This window comes from Grammomys surdaster, unplaced genomic scaffold (assembly GCF_004785775.1).
Source record: "Grammomys surdaster isolate TR1022 unplaced genomic scaffold, NIH_TR_1.0 125688, whole genome shotgun sequence".
In the NCBI taxonomy this organism is placed as follows: domain Eukaryota; kingdom Metazoa; phylum Chordata; class Mammalia; order Rodentia; family Muridae; genus Grammomys; species Grammomys surdaster.
In genome coordinates this window covers 375,359-395,221 of record NW_021620524.1, presented here as the reverse complement: position 1 = coordinate 395,221, position 19,863 = coordinate 375,359, and the positions used below count along the sequence as shown (strand labels likewise).

The following is a 19,863-nucleotide window of genomic DNA, read 5'->3' as shown; positions in this document are numbered from 1 at the left end:
CATCCCAGGCTTTGACTTCTGTGCTAGTCATTCTTCATTGCTTTGACAATTTAACAGAGAAAAGTTAGGAAGGAAGGGTTTGTTTTGGCTTATGATACCAAGGTATCAGACCATGATCAGTTGGGCCTGTGGCATGAAGCAAACCATCATGGCAGAGAAAGCTGTCCTGCTATACTAGGGTCAAACACAGGAAAGGGTTGAAGCAAGATATATAATCTTTTAAAGCATTTCCATAGTAATTTGCATCCTCCATTCAGGCCCCACTGGCTGTGCATTGTGAGGTCATCAGTATCCACTGATAAAGTTAGCACCCTTGCGATTGATCGATCCTTTCATCTCAGTAGTGCCATCAAGCCTTCAGCAGTCTCTGGGTGTATGCTTCATCTCCAAACTGTAGCACCTTCTTTTCTTCTTCCTTTTTACTTTTCATTCTGAAGCACTTAACAGGTTTACAAGATTACAAAGAAGTGTTCAGGAAGACCTGGTGGATTTTTCAGAATTAGAGTGTTGGCTTGGGCACAGACTGTAGCTAGCAGAGATTTCCAGATGAGTGAGTGAGTGAGTGAGTGTGTGTGTGAGTGTGTGTGTGTCTATGTGTGTCCGTGTGTCCGTGTGTCAGAGAGAGAGAGAGAGAGAGAGAGAGAGAGAGAGAGAGAGAGCATCAGTCCCAGATGTAATTTTGCCTAAACTACCCGAGTAGCTGAGATTTTAATGTAGTGTCACCATAAGACTTGTGTTCCCTCAGTACCACTCTCCTGACTCCCCTCTGTTATCTACTTCCAGTCACACCCATCAGGAATATTGTGTTTATAGGTGCCCCATACTTCCTACTGCGTATTGTATGGATTTCATCTCATTCTTTAGCTGATAGTGATGGAAGTGGATATGGGCATTTACCTATGTGTTTGTCATTGTTCCCAGGAGAATCTGCTGTACCACCCAGGAGGCTAATGTTGGGCTTAGAATTTCTGAAGGGTCCTTACCTAGTGAGACTCCATTTAAAGTGGAAATGTCTTCTCCTATGACTGAATTTCTTGGGAGGGGGGGAGCACGTTTGGAATGAAGGACACTGCCAAACTGGTAACTGTGTACCTGGCTGTTCAAGTTTCTCATGAGATCTTCAGGATACCTGGCTGGGTTGTGTGACAGATGGGCCTTGACTCTTGGCTATATAGTTAGAGGGTTTCTGGGGCCCAGATGAATGTTGAAACTTTTTCTGGAATAAGTGTGGGCTTAATGTAATGACCTGCTTGGTAGGTAAACCCCTGAAGTGCCTTTGGAGGGTACAGAGCCAGATGATATCTGAGAATGTTTACCCTGCAGCACTGGGCATGGGGTGAGTTGTCCCTGGCCCTTCAAGGGCAGGCCAGATTCACAAATCTGTATCTTCCTTCCCACATAGTTGAGGATTTCATAGTCATAGCCAGATGCTGCTGCTGCTGTCGGTTAGTGAGGGTCTTCTGGGGCCATTTTGGACATGGCCCATAGGAAGTTAGTCCATATAGAGCTTGATGTTTGTGGATCATTCTTCCTACCTTCAACACATTCAAGGGGCATTTTTTTCCTGAGCAAGTTGAACTACATTCTTAAGGACAGTATGATGGCTGTTGGTACAAGGGGCAGGTCCTACAGCCACACCTGATGCGGGAAGCTGGGCCTCTGAGGCTCAGGCTCAGTGGGCAGGCTTCTGGGTCTGAATGTGGCTCCACTCATGGGATGAGGGGTCTCAGGATAGTGCATGGATTTGGGCATAGCTTGGGAGACACTACCGCTCTCTGTGGTGTGTCTCTCTGTCCATGGCCAGCATTTTACCTATTGTTGGCTTTCTGGACTGCATTAAAATAGTTGATTTTTCATACACTCTTCTTAGGATTGCTCACACCACTGTATGCTTCCATCTCTGCAAGTTCTTTACCATCAAGTTTTGAGTTGGGAAGGTCGAGCAAAGCCTGGGGTTTGCATCAGACACACCTCAGGAATCCATACGATCCATGATTGCCCAACGTGTTAGCTTGTTTTAAATTAGTATGGCTGAGTGGCTGTCAGGAGATGTGTGGTGATTTTTATGGGCTGGTTGTTTCTGCATATGCAGATTGTAGCTGAGACACAGGCTTTACAGACCCTGCAGTGAGGAAAGTGGGGCTCTGGGGGTTAAATCGCTGCTCTCTCCTGGAGGCTGCTGCTTCCTTAGGCAACCTGTGTTAAACAAACGACATGCTGTCTAGAGAGAAGAGAGTTTAAATTACCTTGCTGGACTCCCAAGTTGCCAAAAGGAAGCCCTCTGGGGTATGATATATATATTTGACATGCATTTGCAGTGTGTAATTGGAACCATGAGAAAGGTTTTTGTTCAAAGCTATTGAACAGTTTCCTTATTTTAAACCTGTTGAATCTGGAAAGTGCTGTTTCTGAATTTCGGTCTGATAATGATTATATAAAGGTTGAAGGCAAAGAGTTTCCTGTTCCAAATCACCATCCCCCTCCCCTGAGCCCAGCTTTGTGAGTGCCCTGTAGCCACTAAAGATACTCTGACTTCTGTTTCCTAGATCCCTGAATACCAGAGCTGGAAACTCAATGTCTCCCTTTCACATTGCAGAGGCTGGACAGCCTAGGAGGTCGTCTTTAGAGCTCCCTCCCTGCCCCCCAGGAGCAGCAGAAGTGGGCCCAACCTGCCTTTGTGACTGCTGCTCTCACACTACCTTGGGGTGAATCAGAGGCAGCAGCCTGGCTTCCCTGTGGGTTTTTTGTTTGTTTGTTTGTTTGTTTGTTTTTGGTTACAGGATCAGTCATTGCTCTTTCCCACGTTGTCCTTTCTACAAATCATAATCATTTCCTTCCCAGTGATCCATGTCATAGCATCCTGCCTTTACCAGGCCAACATCCACTTAACAGCCAGTCGGTGGGGGCCATTGCCTCATGCCAGAGTCTTTGTTAGCTCCTGGTGTTTGCTGTGCATCTATAGAGGATGCTTTTAAGTATCTCAGAACAAGAAAAGCCAGGATGCTGTCCCTGGCTCACTGGGCTGTGGGCCAGAATAGGAGGAGGACAGTCAGGTCTTTGCCGGGCAGCATTGACATCTGTGGGTGACTGTGAGGCCTGAGGCCCTAATGAACTTTCCTTTCTGCTTTTCTCGATTAGCATTGAAGGACACAGACATGGGAATTTCAGCGTATTTGGACATCTGAAGCTCCTGGCTCTGTCTGGAGACAAGCAAGATGTGAATGGGTTCTTGGAGCCTGCCACTCCTGTGGCCTCTCAGATGGGATGGGTAGTTAGAACCATCAGGTATCCTCCCAGGCAATTGGTCCTCTGAACAGTAAATAGGATTACACTCTGAGAAAGTCCATCAAGACATACTGTTAGTGGATTCAGGCCCATCACTTGATTTTCTTATGGCTGACTATGTCACAAGTCCTTGAGAAGGGCTAGTTTCTAAAATTATCTTTCTTCAGTTTGGAGACAGAAACCTGGGTACTCTGGCTGGAGAGGTACTATGGGGTGGGAGGTCTGTGCCTGTTGGGGTTGCTCGTGGGTGGCACCAGTTTCCTGGCAAGGTGTAGGAGAGATGTGAAATGGACATCGAGAGTGCTGACACTGCCACTTGTAGTTGTCTGTCTGGAAATTGATTTTGTCCTGTGGAGTGATAAGTTGACACTTAGAGAATACATTCAGGTTTCCCTGAGGCCAGAGGCTTGCTGGTTGGCCTTGCCCAGAGCATCTGGGCTGTGGTGCCTACTGAGCTCTAGCGAGTCCAGCTGGCAGTAACACTAGGTATATGGACACTGCCCTCCCACAGGTGCCACAGCCAATTTTCTTGACATTGTTTGCTCCCTAATGGGCAACCTGTTAATTAACAGAGTTGTGAATTTGAGGTATATACTAGCAAACTGGGAGTAATTTCAGATCAGCTAGTCCTGTTTCAATAGAACAGAGGACCTTTTCAGCTTTGGAGATTGGATATAGTTCAAGTTGAGATAATTGTAGATATAATTTCTAATCCATAGCACACAAGGTGGTTGTCTTTTGCTAGGCTTATATTTAACCATTAGCTCGATGTTTGGGGAAACATCAGGTGTGTACAGGAGTAATGAATAGTCTGTCAGATAACTGGGTCCAGCTTCTGGCTCACTGCTAATCTGCTTCTTGCTCCCAAGAGTCTACTTGGTGGTGTGCCTGTTTCCTAGGGTGCAGAGAAGCCTTGTAGGATAAGGGAGTCTCTGGGACATACTCTGGAATGAGAGTTCTGGCAGAGAAGGGGACTAGTTGGGAACTGGTTAGGAGCTGTAGAGCTCTCAAGACTGATGTGAAGGAGCCAGCCTTTGTGATCACAGAGTGCCTCTTGAAGGATGGGAGGTGGGGCTGGGCTGAGCTGTTGGGATGGAGGAGCTGTTTCTGTGGATGGAGCTGACTCAGAGATTGGCTGTGAAGAGGCCAGGAATAGCTGGCCCTGATAGCTGGCCCTGAGATAACTGCTTACTGGGCCCTACACTGTGCCCAAGACTTCATTGTGGCCACTTATATGAGAAACTGCTGGGAACGTAGGCTCTATTTTGGACATCTGGAAGCCACAGTCACATTCCTAATGCTGTGATATCCAGGATCTGAGACTTGTCAGGGGATAGGCCTTATCTGGGGGTTCTTAGCAGGACCAGGCTAGGTGACGCCACATCTTCATGAGGAGACACTGCATACCATATTGTTCCCTTAGGATGTGTTGTGTCCAGGCCTCTTGCACTTGTCCTGTGCACATTTTACAGACTCTGTGAAATATTACAAGCATATGAAATAGATTCTATTGAACCATAATGACTTTTCATATTTATATAGAAAAATCCTTAGAAGCAAAAAGACAGAGATTTGGTTTTATAACATTGATAGTCCTTCAGGGTTTTTTTGTTTGCTTGTTTGGTTGGTTGGGTTTTCTTTTTGCCTATATATTTATGGGTGCTATTTTCTGGTGGATGATTACACATGCAGGAGATGGGTACCTCACATGCACACACCTAAGTGGTGCCCCTCTTCACACTGTTTGTGCACAGGGTTGGTACTCGTGTGGTGAGGATGTTGAGCACAGTTCTGAGGGTGGCATGCATGCAGGCCTAGAAGCAGTGTGCTGCATTTGTCTTGCCTTTGGAATCCCTGGACACTCACATGCCTTTCATGTCTGCTGCTAGTATTTGACTAAATTCCCTGACTTATCTATCAGCTGTGAATCCTCCCTTGATGGCCTTCAGTGTTTGTGGTGAGCTTCTGCCAGTAAGGTTAGTCATTGAACCCCAAATTGCTTTGGAACCTCCTGCCATGTCAAGGAACACGTAGCTACAGACACTGCCAGAGCTATGATGCCAGTGGGAGGTTCCTCTGTCTCTTTAGGTATGGCACTGGGAATTGAACCCAGGGCCTCACACATGCTCTGCACCTAGGTTCTGTACCAGCGAACCATATTCCTAGTCCTTAAGTTATGTTTTAAATGCATTTTAAAGATACCAGTGAGAGCTGTCCAGTGTTCCTTACTACAGCATGGTTGTCTAACTAGGATCAAGAAATTGAGACTTTCAGCATGCTCTTCTAGAAAAGCTCACTTAGTGTGACTTTAAAAGAATAACCTATCTTTGCATTGTAAAAATCAAGTTTTTTTCTTAAGTTTTCTCTGTTGCTATTTTCCATTACTACTTGTAAGTGGCTTTTAAAAATTAACAATTTATCTCATTATAATAAAATTCTAGACTGTTGAGATGGCTTAGATAAAGCCACTTGCTACCAACTCTGACAACCTGAGTTGGCTGCTTGGAATCTCACACAGAAGGAGAGAATTAATTCCTGAAGGCTATCCTCTGACCTCCATGCGTGTGGCAAGCCATACATGCATCCAACCACACCCCTCCCACACACACACAGAGTAAATACATTAAACTCCTTTATGTGATTAAAAAATGTAAGCTTTAAGAAGTATATACATCTTTAATAAGCAGCTCTTCACAAATACATGAATATACAGAACAGAATATACAGTAACATTTGTTTTTATTATTTGTTGTGTGGTATATGTGTGTGTGTGCACAGGTATGCACACATGCATGTGTGTTTGTGGCGGCCAGGGGTCAAGTTTGGGTGTCTTCTATCGCTTTCTACTTTATTTTTAATACAAGGTTCCTCACTGAATCTAGAGTTGCACTCGTTTGGCAAGATTAGCCATCCAGCAAGCCACAGGGTTCCTCTCATCCCTGCCTCTCCAGTGCTAGGATTCCAGCAAGCCACAGGTTCCTCTCATCCCTGCCCCTCCAGTGCTAGGATTACAGTAAGCCACGGGCTTCTCTCATCCCTGCCCCTCCAGTGCTAGGATTACCAGTGTGCAACACTATGGCTGTATTTTTATGTTTGTACTGGGGATGTGAACTTAGGTCCTCATGCTTACGTGGCAGGCACTTTACCAATTGAACCATTTCCTCAGCCCTGATTTCACCTTTTGTTGGCATATAGCTGTTGCACACAGTACTGGAGTTCAAAAGGACATTTTCATAAAAGTGTATAATATACTTTTACTGAGTTCCTTGCCATATTCTCCCTCTCTTTCCCTCCTATTAGCTCCCTTCTGTTTTCCCAAACAGTTTTGCTTCGACTTTCATGTCACATGTATACATGATTTTTGCATAAAGTCTAGGATTTACAAATGAGAGAAAAATGTGATATTTATCTGAGTGAGCTAATTTGCTTAATGTGATAATCTCCCGTTGGATCCGTTTACCTGTAAATAGCATGATTTCATCTGTGTTTGTTTTGTGTGTGGAGTGTGTGTTTGTGTGAGAGTGTGCATGCACGTGTATATGTGTGTGGGAGTCAGAAGTCAGTGTCAGGCATCTTCTGTTGATGTCCATCTTATTTTTTTGACAGATTCTTTTACTGATCCTGGAACTCATGGATTTGGCTATGCTAGATGTCCAGTGAACTCCAGAGATGTTCTTGTCTCCTCATTTACCAAGTGCTGGGTGGGGTTATACACCTTAACGTGCTCGGCTTTTATATGGGTGCTAGAGAGCCAGGTTCAGGTCTTCATGCTTGCATTACAGACACTTTATTGGCAGAACTCCCTGATTCATTTTCACATATGGTGGAATAAAACTTAGTTGTTTAGATGTACTACATTCTCTTTATCCATTCTTCTCTTGATGGATACCTAGGTTGGTTCAATAATTCAGCCATTTTGAACAGTGTTGCAGATAAACAATGATGAATGTGCTGGGAATGGAGGCATACACCTCTAATCCCTACACTTGGGAAGCTGAGGCTGGCTGAGTTTAAGGGTAGCCTAGCCTGATTACATAGCAAATTTGAGTCTAGACACTGCCTTAACAAAAAACAAAAAACATTGATGAGCAAATGCATCTGTTGACTTAGAGCCCTTCAAGTAAATACTCAGGAATGCTATAAATATAGTAATAATTGAATGTTCCAGTATTCCTGCACACATCACCTCTTTGTATCAACTGCCGTGTGTGTGTGTGTGTGTGTGTGTGTGTGTGTGTGTCTGTCTGTCTGTCTGTCTGTCTGTCTGTCTGTCTGTTTGTCTCGTCTGTCTTGTCTGTCTGTCTCTCTGTCTCTGTGCATGCATATGTATCAGTTGCCTGGTTGTATATTTTCACTAGAACCAGAAGAGGAATTCATGTGACTTTATCTCTTGGCTACTATAGACACTTTATATGGTCAAACAAACAGACAATTCTGTACACACAGGGCAACCTAGGACTGACTTTCTGTGTCTTCGGCCTCTTCAGTCCTGGAACTTCAAGGACTCCTCTCTGGTCCAGGTCTGGTGCCTCCTCCCCTCTCTGAGGTTGTTGAAGTCTGTGATAACAAGATTTGGACAGTGTCCTGTGGCTTCACATTCATCTGCCTCATTTGTGGTGTCACCAATTCTCCCCGTAAACACACGGCTCTTTCTATCCTGGTGTGGGCTTCTAAGTTTTGCACTCTGTTGATGTGGCCACAGATTTGGCAGCCTAACTCTGGTTATTGTTCTGAAGAACTCTCATTTCTTTACTTTATGTGATTCTTGGGAAACTCAAAAATGCCTTTTCACCTTTGAGCTGGTGGACTTGTTTTCCTTTCACAGTTTGTTTGTTTTCTTAGCAGATTTTGACTCCTGTCTGTGATCCTGCCTCATTCTATGCCATCATCTGTTCATTGTTTTTGTCTTCTGCCAGTTGTCACGGTGATCCTGAAGGCCCTTACCTACGAAGAGAAGCGGGGTGCCTGCAGCGTTGGGGCCAACGTCAGGGATGCTGCCTGCTATGTGTGCTGGGCTTTTGCACGTGCCTATGACCCTCAGGAGTTGACACCCTTTGTGACTGCCATTTCAAGGTAAAGCCTGTTGGTTGTGCTAAAGGGTGATTTTGTCATGTGGCAGACATACCTCAGATAAACATACCATTTTCCCAAACCTGTTGGTTTTAGGTAAGCCATTCTTTACAACTAGCTGCCAAAGTCAGCATCCTTGTGCTCTGCCCTTGGCCTCTAAGAGGTGGGCAGGATAGGGAAAGACTACCTTATCTTGTGGAATGGGGCAGGATCTGCTATGTGGAGAGATAGGGTCTCAAACATGGCTATCCAGGGAAGCAAATGAGTCCCAAATGTTCAGAAGAGATTACATGCATGGGACCAGAGTAAAGCTCATCACTAGAACACTCTGGAGCCACTAGCAGCTGTCCCATTGTGTGCTGAGGACAGAACAAATCACTGGTCTTGCCCTAGTGAGCATGAAAAGACTCAGATGGAGAGGACCCATTACACCATTCACACCATGATGGACACACTGAGCTACTTGGTGCCCTCCTTTGGCTTCTCAAAAACAGAATAAAACTTGAACTCTAAGGGAGAGTACTGCTATCCCCCCACCCCTAAATTTATGTGCCAATTGCTGCACAGAACTAAAGAGGCATCTGTGCTGAGGGCACTACATCCTCCCAAGGGAAAGGAAAAAGAAAAAAAAGGTCCTCCAGAAAGTCAGGCAGAAGAGCTCTGGTACCATGCCTGAGACATGAAGCTTCTGAGATCACTGAACTCCTATTAAGAGCCTACAGACTTGGAGCACCTGCCCTTACACCAAGGACCCTACCCCTCATTGGCCAGAGGTACTGGAGTCTAGTGACCAGGCACCTGCCACTCCACATCTAAGAATACTTCCTTGACTCACAGAGCTCTTCAGTACTGTTTATTCTTCAAGTTGCTGAATGAAGGTGAGGTGGAAATGTACTGGCCACACAACTTGGAAATTGGAATGGACAAAACCAACCTCAAGAAAAGCAGATGTTCCAGTACTTCCCAGATTTCTGAAAGTGTGAGTCAGATGCTAAATTCCCCGGATCCCCTAGAACATCCTTATGGTGCAACTCACCCCTCACCTCATTTCAAGACTCAGCTCCAGAATACTCCCCCAGACATCTTACTGGAATCACCTGCTCTCAGAAGGGAGCTGCCCTGGACCTGTTTCTATGGAGCATAAACATATACTAATGGGACACAACTCACAGGGACATGACATATGCACAGTTACCAGGAAGCTGTGCTGTTGGTTGTAGACTTGGCTCTGGGTGGGAAGGGGCAAGACCCCAGCTGTCCAGGGCCTTCTGCTGAGCCTCAGGCCTGTCCATAGCTGTGACCTCCGTGCTTCCCATTCCACTGATGTAGATGCATCCTTTGTTTGTTGTTTATGTAGCTTTCAGGGAGCTTCTTGCAACCGTTTCTTGTCCTCATCCTCAACTTTCTTGCTGTATATTGTTTAAGTAGCATTCTTTTGTTCACAACTGTCCCAGAGTAGTGAAGCACCTTTAAATTGATGGCGGCTTGTTCAGTCCCACAGGCTCTGTCAGGTGGGTAGCTGCAGTCAGTGCTCCATTTCTTCCCCTGAAGATGAGAAGAGGGTACAATGTTGAGTAGGAGATAGGCATAGAACCAGGCATGACACTGACGTGACCCTGACGTGGCACCAATGACCTGCCAGGAGATTGTGAGGGATAGGAGGACAATTGGCTCTGATGTGCATTTGCTTCCGGTTTCAAAGTAAAAACAGTCATGACAGATTCTGTTCAGTCTATCAGTTTGGTTCAGAGAGCAGCAACCCCCCAGGATGCTATGCCTTGGCCTTCTCCTTCCTCTGATCCAGACTATAGGAAGGCAGATGGCCTGAAGGAGGGAATAATAAAGGGAACAGGAGCTGACCTGCTGGCCTGGGAGCATGTGGCCATGTTAGCAGGAGTGTGTAGCTATCTCCTGTTTTATTTTTGTTGAATGTGGGGACTCAAGGCCATTCTGCAGCTTTGGAAGGCAGTAGGTACAGATGAGCGGTCCTAACCAACTTCCTCATGATTAGAGGGACCTGTGGGGTATTTGGTCCTGAGGGAAAAGCCAGGGTTGCACAGTTTCCACCAGAGTGCCTGTCTTCATTCCATGCTATATAGAACTTGTATCACAACAGTGCTTGATCTCTGGGTGGATTTTGTAAGGGAAGCAGACATCTGTAAAAAGCCTGGCTCTGAAGTTGGCTGCTGCATCTCGGTGTCATGTGGCTGGAGGTGGGTCTTTGGGCTCTGCTCCATCTTCTCCTGCTCCAGCTTTCCCCACACTTAGAACAGTATGGCGAGGAGGAGCTTCTTTAGCTGCTGAAGGAACATCAGAGCAGAGGTCCTTCCCATTCTTCACAGGGTCCTGGCAGGTTATCACTGCCATACCTGGCTCCATGCCCACCTCCTACTCAACACTATTCTCTTTCCATACTGGGGTGGGGCCACAAAAAGGCTCTCTGTGCTGGCCCTGCACAAACTCTTAGTCACAAGGTTACTGTCTGAGGAAGTAGAAGGTGCCCCAGATTGAGACTGGCATGGTCTTCCCGGAACTTATGTGAAGTGAACTTGCTCTGAGTGTGGGGTGTGGCACAGTGAGATAAGAGGTCCTCTTCATGCTGATTTGAGGCATTGGGTGTGGTGTGGGGAGTGCGGCTTCTGTTGAGACATAGTAGGTGAGCATAGAAATGCCCTTCACGTTATGTACAGCTCAGTCTCTGGATCGACCCTGAGTCTCCTGGCCAAGGAAAGTTGTTATACAGCCATCTCTGCCTGTAGTCTGTAGAAACTCTTGTGGGTCCACGCGTTTCTTTTGACTTGGAGAGTTTGGACTTATTGGCTTGTGGGACAAGCCCGAGGGGTTGCTGGGGAGCTCATGTCGGGATGTTGTGCATGGAAACTGTAGCTGTCTGGTTGCAGGGCTGCCAGCCTCTACAGCCGTCTGATTCTAAGGTGGCAGCCAGCAGATGGGCAGCAGTGCCCTTTGGAGCTGAGCTGCTGCAGATTTCTATCCGGTTAGACAGGTTCTGGGGAACCTGAACCTGGCCCTTCCTGGCCCATCTGACTCCAGGCATCAGCGGGGGAGGGCATCTGGTGAGTCAGGTGCGCCAGTGAGCTTGGGGCATGCACTACCTCCTGCCTGAAGCTCCGAGTCTGAGTATCGGTCGGGTGTGCCCTGCAGACCTGCTTGTGAGGTTCGTCATGAGTGACCATGCTTTTTAATTATCAGGTTTTAAGCCCATTATTTCTAGCACATGATAAAATCTTGTTATCTTTACTTTCACAAACTTCTCAGCGTATCCTGTGCAAGTACAGTTGAGATCCAAATATAGTTCCCAGAATAAAATAGAACCAGGGAGGTGATGTGAGGAGTCCTGCTGTACTGGTGCCTGGAGCAGTGGAAAGACAGGAGACTTTTCTAACTTTTGGTTGAAGAAGCTCGATTAGTTGTTCTTACTCTCACAGTGTTAACTCTGCTTTAGGAATTTTAAAAGATTTTCAAGGCATATTTTTATCTTTTTGAAATTGTCTTGATTGCCTTTTGAAACCATCTTTTTTTGTCTTTGAGCAGACAGGTGGAGTCAGAATACTGTTTTGTGGCACAAATCTGGCCTCCTGAAAAGGCCAGTGCAAAGCAGGAAGAGTAGTAAGATGTGGTATGGAAATGTGTTGAGGTGGTTGTGTGTTCCATAGGTGATTCCTTCTAGCCAGAAGTCAAAATCTGATCTACAGGAAGGAAAAGAAAGGAAACTGTCTGCTGCTGCCAGAGCTCTCTGCCTGTCACCTTCCAGTGATTTCCTCACCTGAAACTCTTTTGTAAGCTGAGCTCCTGTTGACGTTCACTCCGCCCAGGCACAGACCCGCCTGTGCCAGGGGCAGCCTCTGACTCTCACCTCCACTGTGCAAACCGGCAGGGCAGCGTGGGCTGCCTGTGAACGGCCTAGGATTGGCTCTGTAGGATCTCTTCCTCCAGGGCAAGATTGTCCTGGAAAAAAAAAAAATAAGGAAATAGCAAGCATTGCTCAAAGCTATATCTTATTCTTCTCAGCCTCTCTGAATGGCCCAGCTTTCAGAAAGAAGAAAACTGTGCTGAGGAGAAGGCCAGCAATTGGAGACAATCTTGGTCTGCCAGGCCCAACTTTGTGCTGGGTTGGCTGTGACCCCAAAGCACATGGTTCTGCTTATGGCTTAGAGAATGCAGGGCTTATATTTTAATGTGAATTGCAACTAAAACAAAAAACAAAAAAAAAACAAAAAAAAAACCCATGAAGTTTCACAATGAGCTATTAGTCTTCTCTTTTAAAAAAATTGCTTCAGAATGGAAGTGCTGTCATTTCCCATGTAGAGGCAAGTGTGCTTGCTTTGGAGTGCTACACAGTATCACACAAATGAAAAAAAAAATTAGTTTGGGGTGAATGCTGTTCTCACTGTGTATGCTGACCCAAGGTGTAAGACTATGGGGAAGGAGGGGGTAGGCTGAGGCATGCCACTCACTTTCCCTAGGTTTGTACCAGAAAGAGGATCCCTTCTGTGTGGTTCAGTCCTGGTGAGCTGGCTCACAGCTTCCCCAGAGACATTAAGCAGGTGGACACACCCACAAACACCTCTCCTCATGGTGGCTTTCACTGTGGTACCAGGTGTTGCTCTTTAGGTTTTCTCTGGAGTGAGAAGAATAGTGACTTTTACACAGGGTCATCCTGCTGTGGATGAGTGAGGCCCAGGTGAAGGTTAGAACACATATGAGCAGTGACTTAGGAAGATACTTTACTGTTTCTGTTTGACTAATATCATTAAACGCCTTTGCGCTCGAAACTTATTGTATTTCTAAATAAGCCAGTCTTGTTCTGAGAGTAGGAAATTAGTTTTAAGAATTTAGTCCTTTAGAGATCGCTCAGTGGCTAAGTGCACTGGCTGTTCTTCTAGAGGACTTGGGTTCAGTGCAGCCCTCAAAGGGCAGCTCACAACTGTCTGTATCTCCAGTCCCAGGGACTCTGAAGCTCTCTTCAGGCATCCTTAGGCTTAGCACACATATGATACACACACACACACACACACAGAGAGAGAGAGAGAGAGGGAGAGAGGGAGAGAGAGAGAGAGAGAGAGAGAGAGAGAGAGAGAGAGAGAGAGAGAGAGAGTGTAAAATGGTAAAAAGAGAATTTAGCCCAAATTGAAAGTCTTTAAAAACCTGTTATAGTTGGGCAGTGGTGGAACATGCCTTTAATCCCAGCACCCTGGCGGCAGAGGCAAGCAGATCTCTGTAAATTTAAGGTCAGCCTGGTCTACCTGGTGAGGGTGCTACACAGTTGATACACAGAGAAACCCTGTTTCAAAAAGCAAACATTTTTGTATCATAAGTACATGCAGATTTGTTCTAATTAGCTTAGAAGTTTACTGTTACTTAAAAAGCAGTGTTTTCCGAATATTGTTACAATTAACTCAGTGTAATCTCTGAAGTTTGATAAAACATGTAAATCCTGATTTGTGCCTGTAATCTTAGCACTCGAGATGCTAGGGGAAGATAATTACTATGAATTCAAGGCAGCCTGGGCCACAAGATGAGTTCTTCAATGACTTTTAAGGCATTTGCTGAAGGGAAAGCTAACTGATGGAAGTGTATGAGGCTGTTGCTTCTCTTGGCTGTGCTGATGATACTGTTACATACAGGCTTTCTCTGTGTGGACAGCCCGTATTGGACTCTGAATCCCTGTCCCACTCCTTGTGGCTTATGGCTCACTTTGCTTACTCATACCTTGGAGAGGTCTGTATGGAGCAGCTTGTGTATGCTCCATGTCAGAGACCAAGAGCTGTCACCGGCAGTCTCACTGCCCAGAGAAGAATGGTTGCAGTGTTCCTAGGCTCTGAGGATCATGGTAGCTGGGGCTTTGGGGTGCACACAGACCTGTCACAGTGGTTGTGGGAAGGGTGGCCCCATAAGCAAGATAGGTGGCTAAGGCCTGCTGCATCTGCCTTCTAGCTGGACATGGCCTGCATGGAAGGAGCTACTACTTGGAGTTTCCTGTGTAGATGCTGAGCACAGGAGAGATGCCTACAGATTGATGTGTGTGGTACTCCCTCAGCCATCACATACCTGAGAAGGATAAGTAGGGTCGGGAAGGCCCCCACCCCCCACCCCAGGGCCTACCCTAACCCTACCACCTTATCGGGTCTTATCTGCTGCTGTAGAGCTGCCTAGTAATCTGTGGAAAGTGCTTTAGGAAAAATTGGGCAGAGCCCCATCCTTCGGAGGAAGGAAATGAATGACTCTCATGCTGACATCAGCATCTTGTACAGCTATGGCTTTATCTCCACAGGCTGCATACCAGTTGGAATTTTCCTCATCCCATGCACAATGCCTGGATAGATAGAATGTGTAGAGGGCTGTGAAAAAGCAGCTTTATTTTCTGAACAGCGACTCCTCTAGAATGAACACTTGGTTGAAATTGGACTTTGGTCAGTTTGCTTGGGGAGAGTGACATTCTTTCTGCTCCCATCTTCTAAGATGTTCCCTGAACCTTGAGAGTGTGTGTGTGTGTGTGTGTGTGTGTGTGTGTATAGGTGTAGCAAATTTTTTTTTTTTTTTTAAACAGCAGTAGGTACGTGGCTTATGAGTTACTAGGAGACCACATGTATTCAGGCTTCAGTCAGCTTTATGATCTGAAGACTGTTCACAAAAGTTGCTGTGGTGTGCTAAAGGTAGAAACAATTTTAAAATGTTCATGATGAGGTAGGATGAACCCTCTGTTGTTATAAATCAGATTTCTCTGCTTTTCAGTGTGCCAAGGTGTAATTACCACAAGCCAGGAAAGTAGGACTCCTGCTCCTCTCCCATCTTCATATTGGAATTAAAGACAGTTCTTTGTCACCTCTGAGTTCTCTCCTGTGGCACACACTTGCTTAGCAGCGCTCTGATTTTTTTTTTAACATTAAAATTAAAGTGTGTGTGTGTGTGTTTGAAGACCTATGTGTAGAGGTCAGAGGACAGCTCACAAAGAGTTGGTTATCCCTTTTACCATGTGTGACCTAAGGATAAAATTCAGGTCATTAGGCTTCGTGGTGTGCCGAGTCATCTTGCTGCTCTTAGTTCTTGTTCTTGAAGGTTGTTTATTTGTTTGTTAACTTTCTGGACCCCAAAAATCCTTCTGATCACTTCTGTCCTCTTTTCTTCCCTCTGGTGGTCCCTGGTTGGTACTTGGAGTCTAGGATTGAAGGCATCCTTCTCCCAAGTGCCGCTTTCATTGAATGCAAGGCTCCAACCTCATCTGTGGAGGCTACTTGTCCCTGCACAGGTTCATAGGAGGTGATGGCCCCAGAATGTGGGAGTTAGGAGGGTAGCCTGTGGTCTCGCAGCTCTGTGTCCTGTACCTGATACACAGTGCCCACTGCATGCTGGGAAAGGTGAAATGAGATTGAAAAACAGATTTGGCTGCTCTGTGATCCTTGCACCTTGCTGTTTTCTGAGAACATCCTGGGACTCTAAGGGATGTGGGAACCAAAAAAGAGGAATCCCAGATGGGGAAATGCTTCCCTGGGAAGTTTTCCCCTTGGAGGGGGGACCTATAGCAGTTACTGGTGGTGGATGCAGGAGAGGTGAGAGGCATAAGATAGGGAGGAACAAGGACTTTCTAGATTCTGACAATAATGGAGTTTGGTATATAGGAAGATGACTTAATTAAAGCATGTTGAGTGTTTTGAGAGCTAGGAAAAGTTGGGTTAGTGTGGCATTATTGCTTCTGGCTGTAGGAAAGATTGAGACTTAGCAGCTGCCTTCCATGGGCTGTCTCCATGGTGACCGCTATAATCGGCTGTGTGCCTGTTAGCAGGTTTCTCATTACTTTATCAAATACTTGAAGGACATCACTTTCTAAAGAAAAGGCTTATTTTGACCTGTGGTCTGGGTCCTCCTGGGTCAAGAGGCTACATGTAGTAGCGACCGTCTTGCTAGGGGAGTCTGGAGCACTAGTATCACTTTGAAAGGGGCAGAGAACAGAGTTTATGGCGTGTCTTCTTTTGTGAAACCCAGAGGCTCCAGCTTGGTTTCCATCCTGCTGACCTCATCTAATCCTCATTATGTCCCGTATCTCTCAACCCAGATGTAGACAGTGCGTGCCCCATCATGCCTCACACTGGGTCAAACCGGTGGGAAATATTGAAACCGTATGTTTGGGTGCTTCCAAGGGTCAGGCTGCCTGCAGGGTGCATGGAGCTCTTGCTGCTCAGTGTATAGGTAGCTGTGATCTAGGAGTGTTGGTGTCAGCCACCTAGCCATGACCATTGCATATGGCCACCTCTCATCCTCTACAGCCGTTTTTCATGATCCCAGCAGGCCAAAGGCATTGTTCTCCCAGGCACTAGAGGCTCAGCGTATACCATCTAAGGACATATGTTAGCGCTGGGACTGTATACAATGTTTGATATCTTAGAGGCTACTTGAATCTGTGTCCAGCACGTGAGCAAAGGAGTTCAAATGCTGGAACGATGGCACATGGTCTGTGACATCACAGCACATAAGCATGTACCTGTGCTTGTTGTGTGTATAGGTCAGAAAACAGCTTTGGGTATCATTGTCAGGAATCCACCTCTGTTGAGACAGGGTCTCCTGTTGGCCTGGTATTTAGGCTAGACGGTTGGGCATCAGTCCCAGGGAACCTCCTGTCTACCTCCCAGCTCTGAGATTACAAGCGTATACCACCTTGCCAACATTTTTATGAGGGATCTCATGCTTGCAAGACAAGCAGTTTACTGACTGAGCTATTTTCCCAGCCCTTGTATATTTCATTTTAATTAATCATTTTCCTTGTTTTTACAGTGCCCTGGTCATTGCTGCTATATTTGACCGAAATGTGAACTGCAGAAGAGCAGCCTCTGTGAGTTTCATTTTCCCCAGTGCATTCCTTTCCTGGAGGTGGGGCTGTAACTGTTGCCAGTGTCCTGTATGTGGGCCTCTGTCTCTTTGGAAAACCCATACCCCTTGGCCTCAAAGGGGATCAGATGAAAGAACTGAATAAAACAGTCACCATGGTAACACTTGTAGGGCATTAACTGTGGGATTCTTGAGGAGGTCAGGGTTGAATAAGCATAGGGGGATAGGTTTCTGTTCAATAACCAGACCAAATTCAGGGTAGCCCAAGCTCTGCAGAGAAGAAGTTTATCCTGTGTTTCTAACCTTCATGACATGGCAGGACTAGTCCAGGGATGACAGGATAGGGCAGTAAAGACTTTGTGCTCTAGGAGGAGCTGTTACTAAGCTATAGTTGGCTCTGCTTTCCTGGCCACGTTGGAGTGGATATCCCTGGGTGTGCTTTAGCCTTGCAGCTGCCTATGGGCCTTATGTTTTGAACTTAGTTACTTAGGTCCCCCGAGATCCAGCTTTTGGGATGGGTTTGGATAGAAGGAGCTTGAGTAGCTCTGGGTGCCAGCAGAGGTGTTGGTTACAGTCCTCGCTCCATCTACCTTTGGCTTTCGGTATCTGAGCCAGTAATGAGACTGAGTCTCATGAGTTGCAAGGGGAAGAGACAGATGTTTTCCTAGGGCTGCCTGCATGGAGTGTTGCAGCTGTGGCTGACTCCACATAGGTGACTGCTGTGATCAGTGACTGAGGCCAGGTCTATGAGTGCTGTGGAGGCTGGACCCCAGAGGACTTCAGATGAGAAAGCCAGGCTCTTTCAGGAGTGCTCTTGTGCCTTAGCATTCTGTGGCTGTCTTCCCCTCATAGATAGGCAAGCGGTTGAACACATTTGGGTTTCTTTGGGAATCGAGGGGAAGACTCTGAGAGAGGTGCAGGCTGAGACTTGCTCTAGCTGTGAGATGTGCAGAGTTGGGAGTACCCATGGTTTGCGTACAGGGGCTCCATCCGTATCCTTGTTTCAGTTGGTCGTGGAGGCGGACTGTGAGTGATACACTATTACAACTGCTTTGAGACTGAGGGAAAGGTCAGGGGTGTTTGTTAGTGCCAACAGATGTCCAAAATATGAAGGGGATGTGGTTGAGTTGGCAATGTCACAGATATATTCTGTGTGGATGGGAGCCAGGCCTCAGAGTAGGATGGAGAGGAGACTCCTAAGGTCAGGTAGAACCATGGAGCTGGGGGGAAAGGGAACACTGTCCTGACCTGCATGTTGGCAGGAACTTCCTGTGTAGAGGGCTGAAAAGTTCTTTCCTATCGCTACTTTCATTTCATTCATGTTTTACAGTTGAGAACAGGTGTTTGATTCTGAGGTGATGAAGAGGCCTTTGGCTTTTGCTCTGGCGACATGATATATGGCAAAGTTGCTTTTCAAACTTTGGACCAGTTCTTCATTCTTGCTCTAACGTCCCTTGTTTGTAGTCCCTTCTCTTACGTTAGACTCCATTTGTCAACGTTCTTAAGAACACAGTTTCTGAGTCTGTTCATGAGGGTTATTAGTCTTTTGTCTGCTTTTGAACTGAAGGGGAGCTAGCACCACGGAGAGGGTAGAAGTATTTCTCTTTCTATTTTGTTCCATAGTTTTTAAGAGATTGATGTTTTTATTTGGTAGTATTTTCTTAAGAACCCTTTCTAACTTCTTTTTTTTTTTTGGAAAAAATTCTACTACTTTCTATAGTTTTTGCTTAACACAGATCTGCCCAGCTTTCTTGTTTCTCAAGTCAAGACTTTGTCCCTTCTTCTCTGTTGTTAAATGAAGTGATTTGCTGTTATCACAGGCTTCAACTGATTTCATCTTCTCTCTCACTGTGGCCCCTGTCTTGTTCCATTGCCTGTCACAAATGATGGAGTTTCCATCTTGTTGCTTGGCTGCTGGCCTCTGGCTGCATTGCAGCTGCTGTGCACTCAGGTCCTGTGCATCCACTGTCGCCTCAGCCACGTATCTGGCGTGGCAGCCAGCATATTGGATTCTCATATTTGGAGACCCTGTGGAGGCTTAGCAAGCCCAGCTGTTCCCGTGCTGCATCATAGGCTCCCAGCCAAGGCCGCACCTCTGGCTTCTGGTCAGGTGACTTTTGAGTTTTTGCTGGCTCAGGATGCCTGTGGTCTTCCATGGCTGCTGTTGGCTCTCTGCCTGCATCTGTCCTGAGAAGCAGCCAGGACGCCAGCACCTCCCCAGAGTCCTTTAAAACTGTCCATGTCCCCACAGGAACTCCATGGGGAGTCTGCAGTGTTAGTAGGAACCCATTTCTTGTGAGGTCTTAGCAGTCTTGCCTTTATAGTTAACTGATAGTAACTGTAAGTCTGATGTGTAATAAAATTTATAATAAGTCTGTACTAGTATATTTTTATGTTTTCTTTATTGTTTTCTATAACCTAAGACATATTTGTGAGAAGCAACAATAAAATCAAAGCCCTATGGCTTTATGTGGCCTGGGACAAAGTGAAAAGCAAAACTCTATAAATCAGTTTTTTTTTTAACTTGAAATTAAAACCTTATTAAACTAACAAGAAATTCTTTGTGTTCCTTTTGAGGTCAGCACTCTTTACATAGTAGACTGTAGGATTTAAACACGGGAACGTGAGGGATGCCTCTGTGTGAGGCTCATTTGAAGGCATAAGGGT

General features: G+C 46.0%; 1 protein-coding gene across 1 annotated transcript in view; it reads left to right on the top strand.

Moving 5' to 3' along the window:
- Window positions 1-19,863, top strand: part of Tbcd (tubulin folding cofactor D) — a 167,658-nt gene that overhangs the window by 85,766 nt on the left and 62,029 nt on the right. Inside the window, exons 14-15 of the mRNA XM_028787874.1 lie at window positions 8,202-8,358; window positions 17,143-17,200. Of these exons, the coding sequence (XP_028643707.1) occupies window positions 8,202-8,358; window positions 17,143-17,200 (215 nt within the window). The remainder of the gene's footprint in view (window positions 1-8,201; window positions 8,359-17,142; window positions 17,201-19,863) is intronic.